Source organism: Equus asinus, chromosome 16 (genome assembly GCF_041296235.1).
Source record: "Equus asinus isolate D_3611 breed Donkey chromosome 16, EquAss-T2T_v2, whole genome shotgun sequence".
Classification (NCBI taxonomy): domain Eukaryota; kingdom Metazoa; phylum Chordata; class Mammalia; order Perissodactyla; family Equidae; genus Equus; species Equus asinus.
The window spans coordinates 40476752-40494199 of NC_091805.1; the positions used below are offsets into that span (position 1 = coordinate 40476752).

The window sequence follows — 17448 nt, forward strand, 5'->3', positions numbered from 1 at the left end:
CCCTAAGGCTCTCATACAAAAGGTCAATAGTTCCCAGAGTTGAGTCCACAAGTAGCAAACCATTCCCTCCGCAAAGTTTGTTTTCTGTAAACCCTGGCTCTCTGTTTCCTTCCCACTCTCCTTCACTCTCCTTGACGTATCTTACGCCTTCCTCATCCAAACCTGCTCTGAGGAGAGGGCTCTGGACTTGACCCTGTTTATTTACATCAACTATTCCCTTCAGAACTTATCATTTGTGCTTTTATGTCTAATTATGAAGTAAAATGTTTAATATTTGATTAGGAAATTTCAAGAATTGGTACAGGAATTGGGACGGCAGAGTGGTCTTCTACGAGCCCATATATGTTGGTGGGCCTCTTCGTATTAAATACGAGGAAGATAAAATTTTTAAAAAACTTTAAAAACCAAACTGATGATCATTTTCCCACTTCTCAAAAATGAAGCATATCTTTCAAAATCATTATCCATTATACAGAAATGTACTTTTTCTTCTTTTCAATTTTCTTTCAAGTTTACTTGCAATGATTCTTATAACACCCTTGTGAGTCATTTAAGTATTAAAATCCCCATTTTATAGATAAGGAATTTGAGGATAGAAGGCTAAAGAGCTTTAAGACCATTACAAGAGAACAAGATAAATTTAAATCTGACAAGATGAATGAATATTTTAATGGTCTTTCAAATAACATCATAAAGTGTAATTTGAGTTAATAAACAATGAATCTGAAAACTTGTAAATAACATATTATGGAAACAGCAGCTCTGAACAGAGTTATTCATTCTAGACCCACAGAATGAATGCTTATTTTATTCTAGGCATCAGAGACAAAGAGATGAAAGCTATGGATCTTAGCTTTCTGGAGCGCTCTAATCAGGCAGGGAGAAGGATGAATAGACCATTAGGATACAGTACAATGAGTGCTATGATAGAAGCCCTTTGGTTCAGAGAAGACCTTCGAGAAAGTGGTCTCAGAATTGTGCCTTGATGGTAAAGAAGGATTTAGCTAAGAAATTGGGAGTAAAAGGGAAAATTCAGGCAGAAGGTAAAATATATATCAATGACTGAAGTTTTGAGAAAACATGTCCCCTATGAAAAAGGTCCCCCTCAGCCGAACCCTTCATTTTTTTCCACATTGAAATGAGGAAAACACATCTGTAAAAAGCAATCACCTGGATTGTTGTTTGTTTGAACACTAAATATAGCAGGTATGTGGGAAGTAAAAATTCTTGACAAGGTAAACTAAGACAAAAGTCAACTTGCTGCACTGGCGACCGTTATGTTTGAGGGTTAAGATGGTGGTAAAGGGGAATTTAACACTTTGTAGCTCATGACCAAGTCAAGAGCCACCCCTCCCCCAGACTCCCTTCCTCAGGAAGCCACGTGAGTAGGAATGCTTCTTTCCTCCTGAGAATCTCCCAAGTTTTCTAAGGTCAACTTATTTTCTGGCTTTTAATTTTTTCCTTTGAGGCAGAGTTAAAAAAACTTAAAAACAAAATCTTCTACATAAAGCAATGTTTTGTTTCCTGATTGTTCTACCAAAAAAGATCTAAGTTGCCTTTAAAAATGTGTTTTTCTTAGAAGTGTTAAAAATTATAAATGACTCTCCTAAAACAAAGGTAGGATGGTCTAACACACAGAACTAAACTAGGAGACCAGAAGTCTGGAAGACAGTCTAATTCTAATTCTGCAAATGCCATTCTATAGATGGATGATAAATTTGGCCCTTTAAAACCATAAAATTTACCCTCTTTATGGAGATTTCTGTGAATTAATCAGAATGTGTGTAAAAACATTTTCCCTCCTTAGAATAAAGATCACGTAGATGCATGATCTGTAAGTGTGAAGTATCACAACTATTTTCTAGGTTATTTAACTTTCATTGTGGATAAAAATATATATTTTTGGCACACTGATTACAGTTCTACTGCTTATAATTGTCGTTTGATTCCACTTAGCTTACAAAATTCTCCCTGTGGAACATTTGGGTATTCATAAATGACAATGGAGCAAATAAAACCCCATGATATAGGACACAGGATCTTCATTGCTTCGTGAGCTTTATTCTAAGAAGAAAATACATATAAAGCTCTGTATTAGAAACCACAGATGGCATGGCATGATTTTACATTTGCCTGTTTCTCTCTCTTGCCCTTTCTTCCTCTCTGATAAGTATAATCTGTATCTTTTCTGGGAAAATAACGTTTCTAATATGAAGGATGTTCTCCTTAGTCACTATTAGCATATATTGCAACAACTAAAATCAACAGGTTTATCATCAGTCCAATGACATGTTCAGAATCATTTAATATGTTGTTAGGCTTACACCTGCACTAGGAAATGGATCCTAAATGGCCAATTTCCTAGTTTATATTCATTTATATTCATTTCACTTGAAGACAATTTTATAGAACTTTCAAGGAAAAAGAAAGGAAAAAGAAGACAACAAAGAAAAGAAAAAGCTGCCAAAATGAATCCGTTCAATGTGAAGATTGAACAGAGAACATTTTTACAGCTCAGTTGGCAACTCATTGTTTGAAAGAAGATATAATGAAAATGCAGATAGCCCACCCACTTCAATAGCATTAGAAATGACTGTTGTTATAATAATAATACAGACTAGACTGATAGCTACTCAAAGAAAGAAAGTTCCTGATAGATAGCGGAGGATAATTTGTATTCTCTGGACATAGAGTATGTAGAAAACACGACAGTCTACAATACAACCCAACTTTCTACACTAATGAGTGAAGTGGCTCACTTGAAAAAACAGAGGAGAAAACAATTTGGTTTAGAAAGAATAATTTCTTGAACATTTCCAAATAAGCCAAACTCTTAACTGGTACAAAAGACATTTTTGAAATTCAAATGCAAAGCCACTGTAACATCCCAATAACTACTCCAGATCTTTATCCACAGGTTTCACTCTAGATATATTTCTAACAATATGATTTATAAAAACCCTTAATAAAAAACTCAAAGTGGAAACCAGCTGCATCACCTATCCTGAGCTTTCATCACTCCGTAGATCATTAAGGCCACAAGGTTAGAAACCAGTTGTCCTTTTTGTGGTCCTCCCGGTAGGAAACACAGAGTCAGACACATAGTAGGCACTTCATTAGTATTTGGATGGATGGGTGGATGGACACATGGATGGACGAATAGGGGCTACTGTTTAATGAGCACTGTGCTAGAACTCTTTCATATATTATTTATTTTATTCTGTATGCATTTTACAGATGATAAAACTGATGCCCCCGGAGCAGGTAATCTATTTAAGGTGACGCTGCTAGCAGACGGCAGTCAGTAACTAACACTCAGCAAAATGAGCTACAATTTCCTAAATTCTAGCACAGGAAAGAAAAATTCTTGCTTCTCTTGTGCTAATTATGTGCAATCTCAAATGAGACAGTTGGTTAGGGAACAAAAAGAGGTGCTTAAAAATTATCTTCTCAGAAGCAATTAAAAAAAAATCCCCAGTGCAGGAGTCACATCTTTTAGAATACAAACCATAAAGCACTCTTTCCTAAACATAAAAACCGGCAAATTAATATACATGGATCCACTGCAAACACACCTACAGACTCCCACAACTTCAAAGGATCAAATCAGCAACATTCTTTACACATTTAGACCCACCAAGGAGGAAAGATTTTTGTTCAGAAATTTTTAAAACATATCATGCTAAATCACGCCGTTGAGTAAGTACACATTCAGGCCAGTTTCTTCCATGTACCGTCCACATACACAGTGTAAAACAAGAGCTGATTTTATTGTGACAGCCTGGGAACACTGTAAAATCTGAAGTACCTTTTGAATTGGAGAAACCAATCATACCAAGTTCAGTGTAAAGTTTGTGGCAGGTATATTTTAATTGTATGCTAATACTATGAAAATGTGCCCTTCATTTGGTAACTTTCAGAGCCATAGTAGTGAGTTCATTGTAACCCCATATTTTACAGCTGTGCTTAATAAGTTGGTTTGCTATCAATGACCAAATCGTGAGCTGGGACTAATGTCATAACTATCATGGAATCTTACCAATTGGGTCATCTAGTCAATGGCTTACATTAAATTTATCTAGGGTTCTACACAAACTATTCAAGCCTGGGCTCAACCCAGACAAACTGTATCCTAATCTCTGAAAGTGGGGTTGTGTGGTGACATGATTGCAAAGTCCCCAGATGATTCCGTCAGAGTCGTGGGCATTGCTCTGGTCCAGCCCCTCTTATGTAACAAATGTAGAAGCTGAGCCACATAGTAATGAAGTAACTTGACCCAAACCTTACAGCTCTTTGGCTATGGATGTATGACTTGAGTCCAGGTTTTCTAACAGTGTCACTGCTCCTTCCAGTAAGGCTTGAAATCCTTTGACTGGCTTAGGGGTACCCATAAGACATTCTGACTCATGCTACATCCGTGTCAGAAATATTAGATGATATTAGATCTTTAGATATTAGATATTAGAAATATTAGATTAACATATCTCTGAAAATCTAATCATGCTGTTAGCTGCCAGCAAGCACAAATGGTTCTTCTAAAGACAGGAGACCTAATGTCAAACCAATGGTTGAAGTTGGTAATTGAAGTGTGAGCAGTGTCTGAGTAATGAGTCTGACACTCAATACATACTTACTGATCTGAAATAAATGTGCTAATTGTTTTTCTCTGTTCTAGCATTAGCCTTACTTGTTCCTATCACATATCTTACCCTCAACAGACATACACGTACATTTCATTATCCAAAGGTTCTCATTTCTCCCACAATTCTCCTGAGAGTTTCCCAAGCCATTATAGCATCATACCAGAAAAGCTTCGTGCTCCCATGCTGCTGAGAGAAAATGAAAAATAATAATGTCTTATTGTCTAAAAAGAAGAGGAGGGAATAGAACTTAGTAAAAAGAGCACTGGGGCTTCTACCTCCGCATGTAAGGAGCTTGACGGGTGTCACTCTGTCTTAAGTAAAAAGCTGAACAGACTGAAAAAATCAACAACTCTCCTTGGATCCATAAAAGAGGGGAGGGCACAGGACAAACCTCAGCCCCTAAGATTAGAGAGACAGACAGGTGAATATAGGGAGTCACAGTTTACCAGGGCAGAGACTGACCAGCAGAAACTGCTGTAGGATCCAGCGCCAGCGCTGGGGTAGGAAAACCTCAACTGTAATTGACAAACTGCTGGAGGCTCAGTGCCGACAACCCTGAGAGTTAAAAACTCCAGGGGAAGCCAGTCACAGGGGAAACCCCACAGTATTGTGAGCTTTACCCTCAGGAGCTCAACCAGATTCCCATGGTAAACAGGGAGAAAAATCCCCTGGGGCTTCCAGCAGAGGGAGGGGAAAAGGCACTCTGCTCTTCTCACAAGGCTTATCCTTAGGGAAACTAGTTAACCTGAGCCTGACCTGCTGGGGTATTATCAGAGCCTAACTGACCTGGGGAACCGAAATACTCTACTCCAGCCCACTCTAGCCATCCTGTTCCACCTTAGGGGGAGAAAAAAAACAGAGAAACACTTGTGAAGTTCACCGTCCAGAAGTATAGGCTCATTAAAAAGACTGAGTATAGGCTCATTAAAAAGACCGAGACCTAATTACAGGACCATAGAAGCCTCCCGTTCCTTCACATCTCATCACAACTGTAGTCCTTTACATTACTAAGAAAGAACCGAAACCAAATGCTAGAAACAGAAAACACTGTAACAGAAACGAAGAATGCCTCTTATGGGCTTATTAGTAGACTGGGATATGGCTGAGAAAAGAATCTCTGAGCTTGAGATCATCTCAACAGTAACTGCCAGACTGAAAAACAAAGAGAAAAAAGACATGAAAAAACAGAAGAGAATATTGAAGATCTGTGGGACAACTCCAAAAGGTGTAATGTGCATGTAATGGGCATACCAAGAAGAAGAAGAGAGGAAAGAAAAGAAGAAATATTTGAAACAATGACGGCAATCTGCCCAAATTAATGTCAGACACCAAACCCAAGATCCAGAAAGAACAATGAGCAGGGTAAATGCCAAAAAAACTCACTACACTTAGGCTTCTCATTTTGAAACTAAAGAAAAATCAAAAATAAAGAAAAAATCCCAAAAGAAGCCAGAGGAAAAAGCACCTTATCTATAGAGGAAAAGATAGAATTACTTCTGACTTCTCTTCAGAAACTACATAAGCAAGAAGAAAGTGAAATGAAATATTGAAAGTGTTGAGAGAGAAAACCCACCAACCTAGAATTCTCTACTGGAACATATTTACATGCTGTAGAAAAGGAGCCAGTGGAGAGAATGAAGTTGGAAATATAGGAGTCAAGAGCCAGCTGATGGAAAATCCAAGAATAAAGATAAGTCTTGAATGTGAGGAATCTCGGATACAAATGCAGGTATGTTTTGTGGTTGAGTTGGCAGATGCAGGAGTGGACTGAAGAGTTAGTAGAATATGTCATTCTCTTCCTTTTTTGGGAAGGATGAGGTATGAGAGGAGTAGGATACTTAGGAAGAAAGGTGGAGCTTTAGAAAAGTCATTGGCTATAGCAATTGAAATGTGGTTGGAGATATATGGTCAATCTAGGGGCATTCTGTAACAAGACGACAGATAAAAAAACAGTTTTAAGCAAACAAAATAGCTATCATTTACATATGTGCACAATGGATTATTACCCAGCAGTCCTTCTCTGCTCTCTCTTTACCTCAACCAAACTCATGTGCTAGTCTTTCTGTTGATCCTGGCCCCGTTTCCCCTCAACGCACAACAGATTTTTAACAAACTCTTTAACTTTGCTTGGAAATATTTCTAACATACACATGAAAACAGAATAATTTATTAACAGCAATGTTCTACCATCCAGCTTTACCAAATTTTAACACTATACCATATTTACCACAGTAAACAAAATCCCTGAATAGAGGCTTACTGGACAAGCAAGATTTCATCACCAGCAGACATCAACATGCTGGCTTACTTTTCCCATTTCATATAGTTCATGAATTGTGCCCAGAGAACCCCCAAGAACTTCAGGTAATACTGTGGGTAGGCACAAATCAAATATGGCCAGAAATGGCACTGGTAAGCTAATTAGGTATTCTCCTGAACTGAACTGTTAATATATTAAAACCATGCAAATTAGTTCTTACCCATAGGTCCTAAGTTTGGAAAAAATGCTCTGGCAAAGTATGAACTTTTAATAAAAATGGTAATTATAATTCACAGTGCTAATACTATTTTTCTTTAGTGTTCTAACACTCATTGCTACTTTGGCGTTGGTAAATATGAGGACGGTTAATAAAAAATATTTTTTCCCCACAACATGTAAAATTTCTGAAGCTGAAAGTATGCAATCAGTTTCTAAAGACAAGAGCTTTATTCTTTAAGTGGTAATAAATCACCCATTAAGTCTAAAATCTGTAATTTGGATAGTACCTGCCAAAACAGACTGTGTGCATCTCCTCTTAGCAGTTCAACTGTATCACCTGCCTGGATGTGTAATGGGGGTCCTTCATGAAGAGCTGGGGGTGGTGTTCCAGTATAGTTCTTAATGACCTGCATCTTTGGTAAACCTGAAAATAAGCAACACAACTTTTAGAATTGAGAAAATGATGTGTGAAGTCTAAATGTACTTTCAAGAAAAAAAAAAAGCCATTATTAACATTAAAAAGTTTTAATAGAACCAAGTCCAAGTAAATATTAGAAGTAACTACAATGGAATCCTTTTCAATTTTCTCATTATTTGAGATGGTAACGGAATAAGACAGATATTTATCCCCTGATCCCTTACATACTTTTCCTCTCCTTCATCATCAATCTCTTTTTAGTTGAAAAAATATTTCTCTTTCAGCTGATGCCAGCTTCATAAAAAACACATCACGTACGGTTTAATGGAAAAGAATCAATTTTTTCATCAACTCTATCCTTTCTGCCTATTACTTTCCTCTCGGGCATTGGCTGATTTCATCACTAAGGAGGCTCACCCTTTCTGTGTATGTATCACATTGCCCAGTATAAGGCTCATATCTTAAGGTTATCTTTGTAATTCAAAAGCAAAAAGGTGATGGATGTGCCACTGCAATACTTAAGACATTTATATGGAGAAATTCTTCAGGCTGAAATTTAGGCTTGCAAAACAGACCCAATAAAGGGAACATGTCTAAGCCAATAGCATCAACAATACTTGACATACAGATTCATCCCATTTCTTTGTATTTCTTGGAATGTGCAATGAAGGCCTCAGTTCAATATTTCATTTATGAGAACAGCAGCTTCAATTGTACACAGGCCTAATTGCACCAATACTAGTCACAAATGGACAACCTCAGTCACCTTTTCATTTAGAGGTGAAACTGTTCCCTCCTAGGAGAGAGATCGCCCATAAACATGCTATTTGTTGCACATGGGACTTAAGTCATTGCTTACTACACTTCACAATTTTTTATTCTAATGATTGACCATGGTAAAGCTGTAACTAGCTGGAAATGCTGCCCTAAATAGAGAAGGATGAATGACTGTCATTCAATTCTACATGTCCAAGTTACCTAGAAAAGACCTCAATATCTACAGAAAATGCTTCAGCAAACAGTTTAATAAAGTCCTCAAAATCCTTTTTCAATAACCACCCCAGAGGGGAGAAAACAAGTGTGACTATAAATTAAACAACTGAAAAGTTTTAATCGCCACCTTTTAAATGAATCCAGTCAATCAGAAGACAGAAGGGCTGAAAAACACTGAGCCCTTCACCCTAATTTAGCTGCTCTAACTGCTGAGGCATGTTAAGAGTTGCTACATCTCCCCTTGGCTTAAGTTCTTGTGCCACAGAACCCCTGGAGGGATGACTTTCATCCTGCATCTTTCATGGAGCGTTTCCCTACCAGATGTTATAAAGTGGCGCCCTTACACAAAGAGCAGACTTTACTGTCTTTCCCAAAAACAACACTACACAAGAGAACTCTTCTTAGTAAAGTGTTTATCAGACTTGCTTTCAACACACTATAAATGCCTTGAGTATTGTTGTTGGCAGTGCCCTCAAGTCAATTCCAACTCCCAATGACCCAGTGGACAGCAGAGCGGAACCCAGTGGGTCTTTTTGCAGCATCTTCTCACCCTCCAGCGCTGTATCAGACAATGCTCTACTGCTATTCACAGGGTTTTCATGGCAAATTGTTTTAGGAAGTGGTGGCCAGGTCCTTCTTCCTAGTCTATCTCAGTTTGGAAGCTCCGCTGCAACCTGTCCACTCTGGGTGAAATACTGGTGGCACACTTTTCAGCATCACAGCAACACGCAGCCGCCACAATATGACAACCAACAGATGGGTGGTGTGGTTCCCTGACTAGGAAACAAACCTGGGCTTAGGCGGTGAGAGCACTGAATCTCAACCACTAGACCACAGGGCTGGCTGCCCCGAGTACAGAAAGAGCTTATTTTATACTTTCTATTAAGTTGCTGTTGTTAATTTAAAATGAAACCTAAATACCCCATGCACACAACAACTGATTTAGAAGTTCATATATGAAAGAGGATGCAGTCTCAAGTAGAAGTTTTAACAGAGTCTGGTTCACATGACAGTTATTCCATGTTTGGGGGCCAGCGTTGTAGTTAGCCTTAGTTTTACTGAGCATTTCCAGAGCAAGAAAAGCGTTTCATTCAGCAGGCTCCCTTGATAATTTTGTTTTTATGTCAATTTTTACATACAGGCTGAAGGCAAGAAAGAAGAGTTTTTAAACCTGCAATAGCTGACGTGGCCTTGAATACTGGTGCTAGTTGAGAGCTCAGAAAGGTCCTGGCCTTCTCTGCAGCTGTCTCTGTGGCCAGGACCCACAAGGACAAAAAGAAGCAGTGCCAGGTGACAAACGGTGAAAATGGCAGTTCTCTTATTGCCGACATCCCCAAGCCAGTTCTTCTCAAGAAGAAATGAATGAAAATGCACAGAATATTTAGAGAAAAAAATTAAGTTTGATGACATTTCACCAAGCAAATATAGATTAGGGATTAAAATATAGAAAGCCCAGGCTACACAAAGAAGCTGTGGAATGCCAGGGACAGAGCAATGCTGCCTGATTGATCTTTTTTGATAGACTAGAATGTCCATGACACATGGCCTAGTAAAATTGTAATATTTAAAATTAAAAATAGCACATATACAAATATACTCTGGTAAAGAACTGAGACCTAAGTAGTCTTAGGACTTATTTATGACTAAGTAGTCTTTGGAATGATGGACTTGGTTTTTATAGTCTTGCTTATTCCTGATTTTTTCATTTACTCTATTTTTTCTGCTATTACTTTATTCTTGGTTATGAGCTTCCTTTGGGAAGTTAATCCAGTAGCACACTAGCATAGGGTATGTTGCTGACCTCATTCCGAAAACAAAAATTGTGTGACCTTTGCCAAGAATTTTGCTTGAGCCCAGGTAACACCCAAAAGGACAATGCTACTAGCCTGAATTCAGCCATAAATGACTTGCAAAATACAGTACTTATTTGAATCATATGTTTTTCTTGTGGGATGAGTTATGAGTTTATGATACAATGGAATTTATATTTTTTGGCCATTTATTAGGATAATCTTTGCTATTTCTTTCTGATTGGTCAGTATTTCCCATTTCAGGATGATCTGTCATCAGGGTTATAAGGCTACAGAAATCAAAGAACAAAAGGAATGAAGCAAAGGCACAGCGACACGATGAATTCTGACCCTCTGCCCCTTGCCTCTGATGCATGCATGTAGTAGGAGTTCTACAGTACTGGTGGGATGAACGGTTGCTTTCCAAAACACCCCTTTATATTCCTTCCCTTGTTTAAAAAAATGCACAGTAACATTGCTAAGAAGGTGAACACAATCACATTAACTGATAGATAAAAATGCAATTAAAATAAGAAGAGATGGAGTGGGTTAAACTTCATGTCAGCACTCAGCCATCAATATAATTGTTAACACAATCTACTGCCACAGCAGGCATCACACCTCATAAATGAGATCAAGAAGAGAGACGAAATTAGATTTACAGATGCTTATATTTCGAATAGCCATTTAGTGTTGATTTAGTGTAGGTTTCATTCTCCCCTTATAAAATATCCCTGACAGGTTTTAACCTCTGTTTAAAAACATCCAAGATAGAACATTCACTACACATCTCTATGACCATTCAGTCATTGTTGTATAGAGTTTATTAACAAGCTCTAACTGAAACTTCCTCAGAAGTGTCTCTCTGTGTAACTTCTTTCCACTGACCTACCTCCTTCCATCTGGAATTATGTTGAAGACGACAAATCTCCTTCTTATAGATTAACCTTTCAAAATTTGTTCAAGCTTAAAATCCCTAGTTCCTTAAAAAAAGAAAAACAACTCTATTCATATGGTCCTTTGGTTATCCATACATCAAGGGATTCTGAGATGTAAAACAGTATAAAAGCACAAAAGTAGAACAGCAGTTTCCCTCATTGACACTGACCAATCAGAAATAAGTAGCCAAAAGTTTTTCTAAAAATTGATTTAAAAAATATAAATTCCATTATATTATAAATTCACAACTCATCCCAGAAAGCTGCTTCTTTCTTCTTGAGTAAATACATAGACTCGATAGTTTGTTTAGTTTCTTTCTGCCCCAGAACTGCATTTACAATGGATATGCAGGTACAGTTGCAGGGCTGCTCATCAAAATCTGAAAATTTATACTGTATATACCTTCAGATATTAAATGCAAAATCATCATGTGTAATTTCAACATGTATAGTTCAGCAATCTGGGAAGATCCCAAAACTTTATATAATCAATTATCTTTACCTAAGGGAATATAATTAAAATGACTAAGACAAAATTAGATCTCCTGCCAAATGATTAGTTATTTTAGCTTGTTTCATTCCCTACAACAAATGCTTTGCTATACAGCTCACTATATCCTTAATATATAACTTATGGACAGTTTTGCCCTTTAACTTTTGTTCACATCAGTAAATATGCCTAGTCTTAAATCAGATAAGGTCCACAAGTCATCCTTATGCACGACGAATTAACCAACAGACGAGTCAGCAATACTAAAATGACAGTAATACTCTAGTAATAGTCACGGGGTGCTGGTTAATTAAACTGAAGCCAATGTAATTATGTGGAACGCTACAGTCTTCCAAAACAATACAGAAGTGTTTTTAAAAAGGAGATCTGAAGCAAAATTTCCTTCCAAATCTGAATTCAATGCCACTTAGAGTGACACATGTCAAAAAATAAAAAACTGTATTTTACAAAAAGTTAATTCTGGGTAGGATCCTATTAGAAAGTGTCCCAGATATAAACTATTTCACTGATAATTTTCAAATAAACCTCAAATTTCAATGAACTTAGCCTACTGTACCAGTATCAACCGCTGTGGCTTCTAAGAAGAATGACTGCCACAATATAAATTAATATCTACTCATGATGCTGATATCACTGCCCTAATGCAATGGATTTCCCTGGGGCAATAACTTAGAGAAGAGTGCTGTGTACTAGATAAATGGATTGTCAGTCATGTGCTGGCCTTTCACCTCTGAAGCCTAATTTAAAATCTAAACACAGTCACATTAAAAAATAATTAGTTTTACAAGATGTCAGAAGATGTAGTTGGTTTATCCTGGGAAACTGATCACAAGTGTAACATTCCTTAAACGTCCTCAGCACTCCACAAGTGCAGAGCGTGAAAGTTTCACAACAGAGCAAGGACATGCTTCCTGCCCTCAGAGAGTCAATAATCCACTGAATAGACAGACGTGTGAACTGAAAGACAACAATACAATTGGGCATGGGCTCTTATCCAGTAGGAACTTTAAAAAATATTCCTATCAATAAAAATTTCCGTAAATTTTGTTTTGGTAAGTCTTGAGTAGGATCCTGAAATATGTGTTTTATTTTTTCTGTAAATTTTCTCGGTGTGGTTTCCAAATCCTAACCAGGTTTGGGAGTCATTTTCTTGTGGGTTCATGAGCAAAGTACTATGCCTAATATCTACCATGACTAAACTTGTTTTTGAGAAAACTACAGGGAAATAAGTACTATCTGCCATCTTATCATCTAAATCCTCTTTAAATTAACATCTTGGATCTTCCTGATACAAGTTCACAATCTAAACATCAGGTCTGATGACTAGGCTGGGTAGACTGAGCAGAAAGCAAGTTAAGAGGCCGGGGATGCTGGATACGGGGCTTCCCCTGTTCACCACACTGTATAGGGCTCTTTCCCACTAAGCAATGAGCTCTCATTCACTTGTTGGTCTTCACAGCAGAGCAAAAGGAGCCTCGGAATGGAAACCATCTGTTATGACAGAAGCAGACAATTTGGTGGAAAACAAACTGGTCTAAAGAACTAATTGTTCACAAACGGAACACTCCTCATCAACGATTTCAAAAATTTTCACCCAGAGAAGGTACTTTACTTTTATAAACAGTGCTGAATTAAATGAACGAAATAGCACCGTCATTGCTCATATATAAACAAGGATCGAACAGAGATACCTTCCTCCAACTTTATAAGTACTGACTAGTCACTCTTTGGCACTGCCTGATAGCGTATTAATAAATCAAGGGTGAAAGATATAGTAAAGCCTTTTGGAAGGTTTTTTTACTTTTATTAAAAAGATTTTATAGGCTACCAAATATAAGAGAACTATAAAATTTCATATGCTACTTTAAAATCCGTGCAAATTTAACATTCTACCAAATATTTACATTTTAGTGAAAAAAAAGATGTTTCCCTAAAATCTTTAAATATGATCAAAACTCTGAGATAAAGTGCTGTGTATTTGCCAGCCTCCTAGTAAATGACCACTCCTAGGGATGGCAGGAGTCCAGTTTGAGGAGTACAGCCTGAGCTATGTCAAGATCTTCTTTCAAGATAGAAAAAGGAGACAACAATATAATTTTAAAGTAAGAGCATTATCCCCTAGACCAATCACCTCATTTTCTACATTGTAAAACTAAGAACCGAAGTAGTAAATAAACTGTCTAAAGTCAAACAGCTAGTTAGAAGCAGAAATGGAACTAAAACCCTGATTTACCAACTTTCTAGCTCAGTCTTCATTCTCTGAAACCTAGAGGGAAGGAGGTGTGGCAGAGAAAAGCTCTTCCGATACCAACTGATGTATGTTCGTGAATCATCTGAATCCCTGCTGGGTGTTCAGTGTTATCTTGGGGAGCAGGAAGAGAGGAGATAGAATTCTCCTTCGAGGGGTGAAAGAATGAGAGCTCCCCAAGATTACGTGAATTCTAGAAGGAAAGTAAAAACTCTCCCTGGTATCTTCTAACGACAGAGCCTCAAAGCTCAACTGGAAAAAAAAATACATTGTACTTGACAATCTCTGGAACTCTCAGTGCTTGACACATCCACACGCAGTTTTGAGGATCTGTGGACAAGGGGCCACATGCAACTCTTTCTACAGAAAGTTATAATCACTTAAATCACATCATTCTGCTATTCTGATCAGACCCAAGGATCAGGAATGGCAAGTAAGCCAAAGATTGCAATAAACAGGCTGAACATGTGAGACACCAGAGGGTGAGGTGGAAGCTTGAAGGGAGACTGTCAAAAAGGCAGTCCTCATTGGAGGATGAGAAAGAGATGATCCAATTTGCTCTTACAGAACATGAAAGCAGGAGGCGGATATCTAAGCCAGCAGGGAACAATGGATTCTGTCGTCTGAGAAGAAAAGATGACTGAGATCACTAGTTTGCAGGACTGTTAGTCCTGAAAGATTCCCATAAAGCCTTGTACTCTTCCCCTCCATGGAAAACACTGAGATCCAAAGTGATGACTGAGAAGATTTCCTGGGCTGCTTCTTACCCTCCTAGGAGAATGCCCATTCTCCAGAGCATATGAGCTCTTTTCTTTCTTTGCAACCAAAACAAGCCTTTAACAATCCAGTCCTAAAGGATATTGAAAGGATAGGATCGAGTGAAAGCAAAAACAATTAAGGGCATTTTGCAGTAACCTAGTTTTCATTCTTTGTTCTATGAGTTCATTCATTTATTCAGCAGATATTTACAGATCATTCTTGTGCAGCGGTAAATAAGACTGACATGTCCCTCCCTCATAAAGCTCCTATTTTAGTGCAGAAGATGAATAAAAAACAAATGGAAAAATGTGATAATATCAGATATAAGTCTCATAAAGAAGAATTTATTATTTATTTATTTATTTGAGGAAGACTCGCCCTGAGCTAACATCCATGCCCATCTTCCTCTACTTTCTATGTAGGACACCTACCACAGCATGGCTTGCCAAGCAATGCCATGTCCGCACCCAGGATCTGAACCGGCAAACCCCAAGCTGCCGAAGTGGAACGTGCGAACTTAACTGTTGCAACACCGGGCCCCCCAAGAAGAATTAGAGAAAGGTACTGGACTAGAGCGTGACCAGGGTTTGTGTTGGGGTGGGGCAGGGGGGACGGAGGCGAGATTTCTTTAGAGAAGATGATCAGGTCAAGACCTGAGGAGAAGGCAGTATCATGGAGGGAAAAATTTAACAGGCAAGCTGAACAACAAACATGAAGACTCTGAGACAGGAACAATTCTGAAGTACTTGAGGAACAGAAAAACAGGCAGTGACATTGCATAAAAGCAAATGATGAAATTTAAAATTAATAGTGCACAGTCTCGAGGATCTGGTCCTTTCATCACTCCTTACCTACACACGTTCAGTTGAAGTATTTGAAATTTATTGAACAGGTCAATTTCTCATTAACATGCTGCACCTTCTTCCTGGCATATACTTGCTGTCGTCTTCACAGCCAGCTCACCTACCACCCAAGGGGGAGAAACATCTGACTTACTCCTCTCATTCCTTAAAACTCAAATACCATTTCTGCTAAGAAAGCTAACATTCTCTTACGTGTGGGTTAAGTGCCTTAAACACACTGCCCTAGATGCCCATGCTTACTGCTTCAATACCACTTATTGTACCCAAATTATTTACTTAACTAGTATAAAATATGGGTACTAGAACATAAGCATCTTTCTATGTAGAGTCTTTGTAGAGTTTACATATACTAGACTATGACCACCTTGGTGACAAAGATTGTGTTCTTTATCTCAACAAATTCTTTTTTTTTTTTTTTTTGAGGAAGATTAGCCCTGAGCTAACTACTGCCAGTCCTCCTCTTTTTTGCTGAGGAAGACTGGCCCTGAGCTAACATCCGTGCCCATCTTCCTCTACTTTCTATGTGGGACGCCTACCACAGCATGGTGTGCCAAGCGGTGCCATGTCCACATCCAGGATCTGAACCGGCGAACCCTGGGCCACTGAGAAGCGGAAGGTGTGAACTTAACCACTGCGCCACCGGGCCAGCCCTCAACAAATTCTTTTGGAAGAAGGAAAAGGTAGCTATCTTTCTCTCCCAAAAGCCGCCCTTCCAAACACAAACACACAAGTTGGACTATACCTCCAAAATAGCTCTCTAATCAACCCTTTCTTCCCATCTTTATTTCTACCAATTTAAGATTTACTTTTCAAATTGGCCTTTCCTTATCCACTCTTACAATGCTTGACTGTCCTGCACATAGCCACCTGAATGACTTTTTAAAAATATAAATTATATAATAGCACTCTCCTATTTAAAACCCTTCCTACTGCACTTAGAATTAAATCTGGACTCCTGGCCATAGTCTACAAGACTATACTATTGTGGGCCCCTGAGAACTCTCCAATCTCCTCTCGTTCCAATCTCACACCTGCTCACTGTTTTTCATCACATCACAGGGTGCTTAAACACCCTGAGCAAGTGGATCCAGCCAAGATAGTCTATATTATGAACCCTAACTTGTAATTCACATCGTTATTTACTTTTTTGTGAGGAAGATTAGCCCTGAGCTAACATCTGCAGCCAATCCTTCTCATTTTTGCTGAGGAAGACTGGCCCTGAGCTAACATCCGTGCCCATCTTCCTCTACTTTCTATGTGGGAGGCCCACCACAGCATGGCGTGCCAAGCAGTGCCATGTCCGCACCTGGGATCCCAACAGGTGAACCCCGGACCGCTGAAACTGAACATGCACACTTAACCGCTGCACCACTGGGCCAGCCTCTGTTTACTTCTTATCTATCTGCTCTCCCTTCTTTTTTTGTATATTTGTACTGCCTAAGGCTGTATGATAAACATTTATTACTTTCATAATGAAGTTTAGCTTTTAATAATAAAAATATTGTTTTTATTGAACAAACTACACTTCATCATTAGTTTTGACTTGCTTTTAAACTGTTTATATTTATTTGTGCTTTTACCTATAACTATCAGTATGCTACATGTAACTGAAATTTTGCAGAAAATAAAATTAATTTTAATGTGCAAAACTGCTAATACATTTCTTAAAGGTCCTTAATAATGACTCTCTTAATAATTTATACTCATCCCAAATATCCTTTAAATTAGGTGACTTGCATCATTTAGAGGAAAAAATACTTTTTTATTCTAATGCTTAATCAGAATAAAAATAATACAAGTCCTAAC

General features: G+C 38.2%; 1 protein-coding gene across 2 annotated transcripts in view; it reads right to left on the bottom strand.

Moving 5' to 3' along the window:
- VAV3 (vav guanine nucleotide exchange factor 3) overlaps window positions 1-17448 on the bottom strand; it is a 349793-nt gene that overhangs the window by 51440 nt on the left and 280905 nt on the right. For both annotated transcript variants that reach the window (XM_070486950.1, XM_070486951.1), the window contains one exon: window positions 7410-7546. In XM_070486950.1, coding sequence (XP_070343051.1) covers window positions 7410-7546 — 137 coding nt within the window. The remainder of the gene's footprint in view (window positions 1-7409; window positions 7547-17448) is intronic.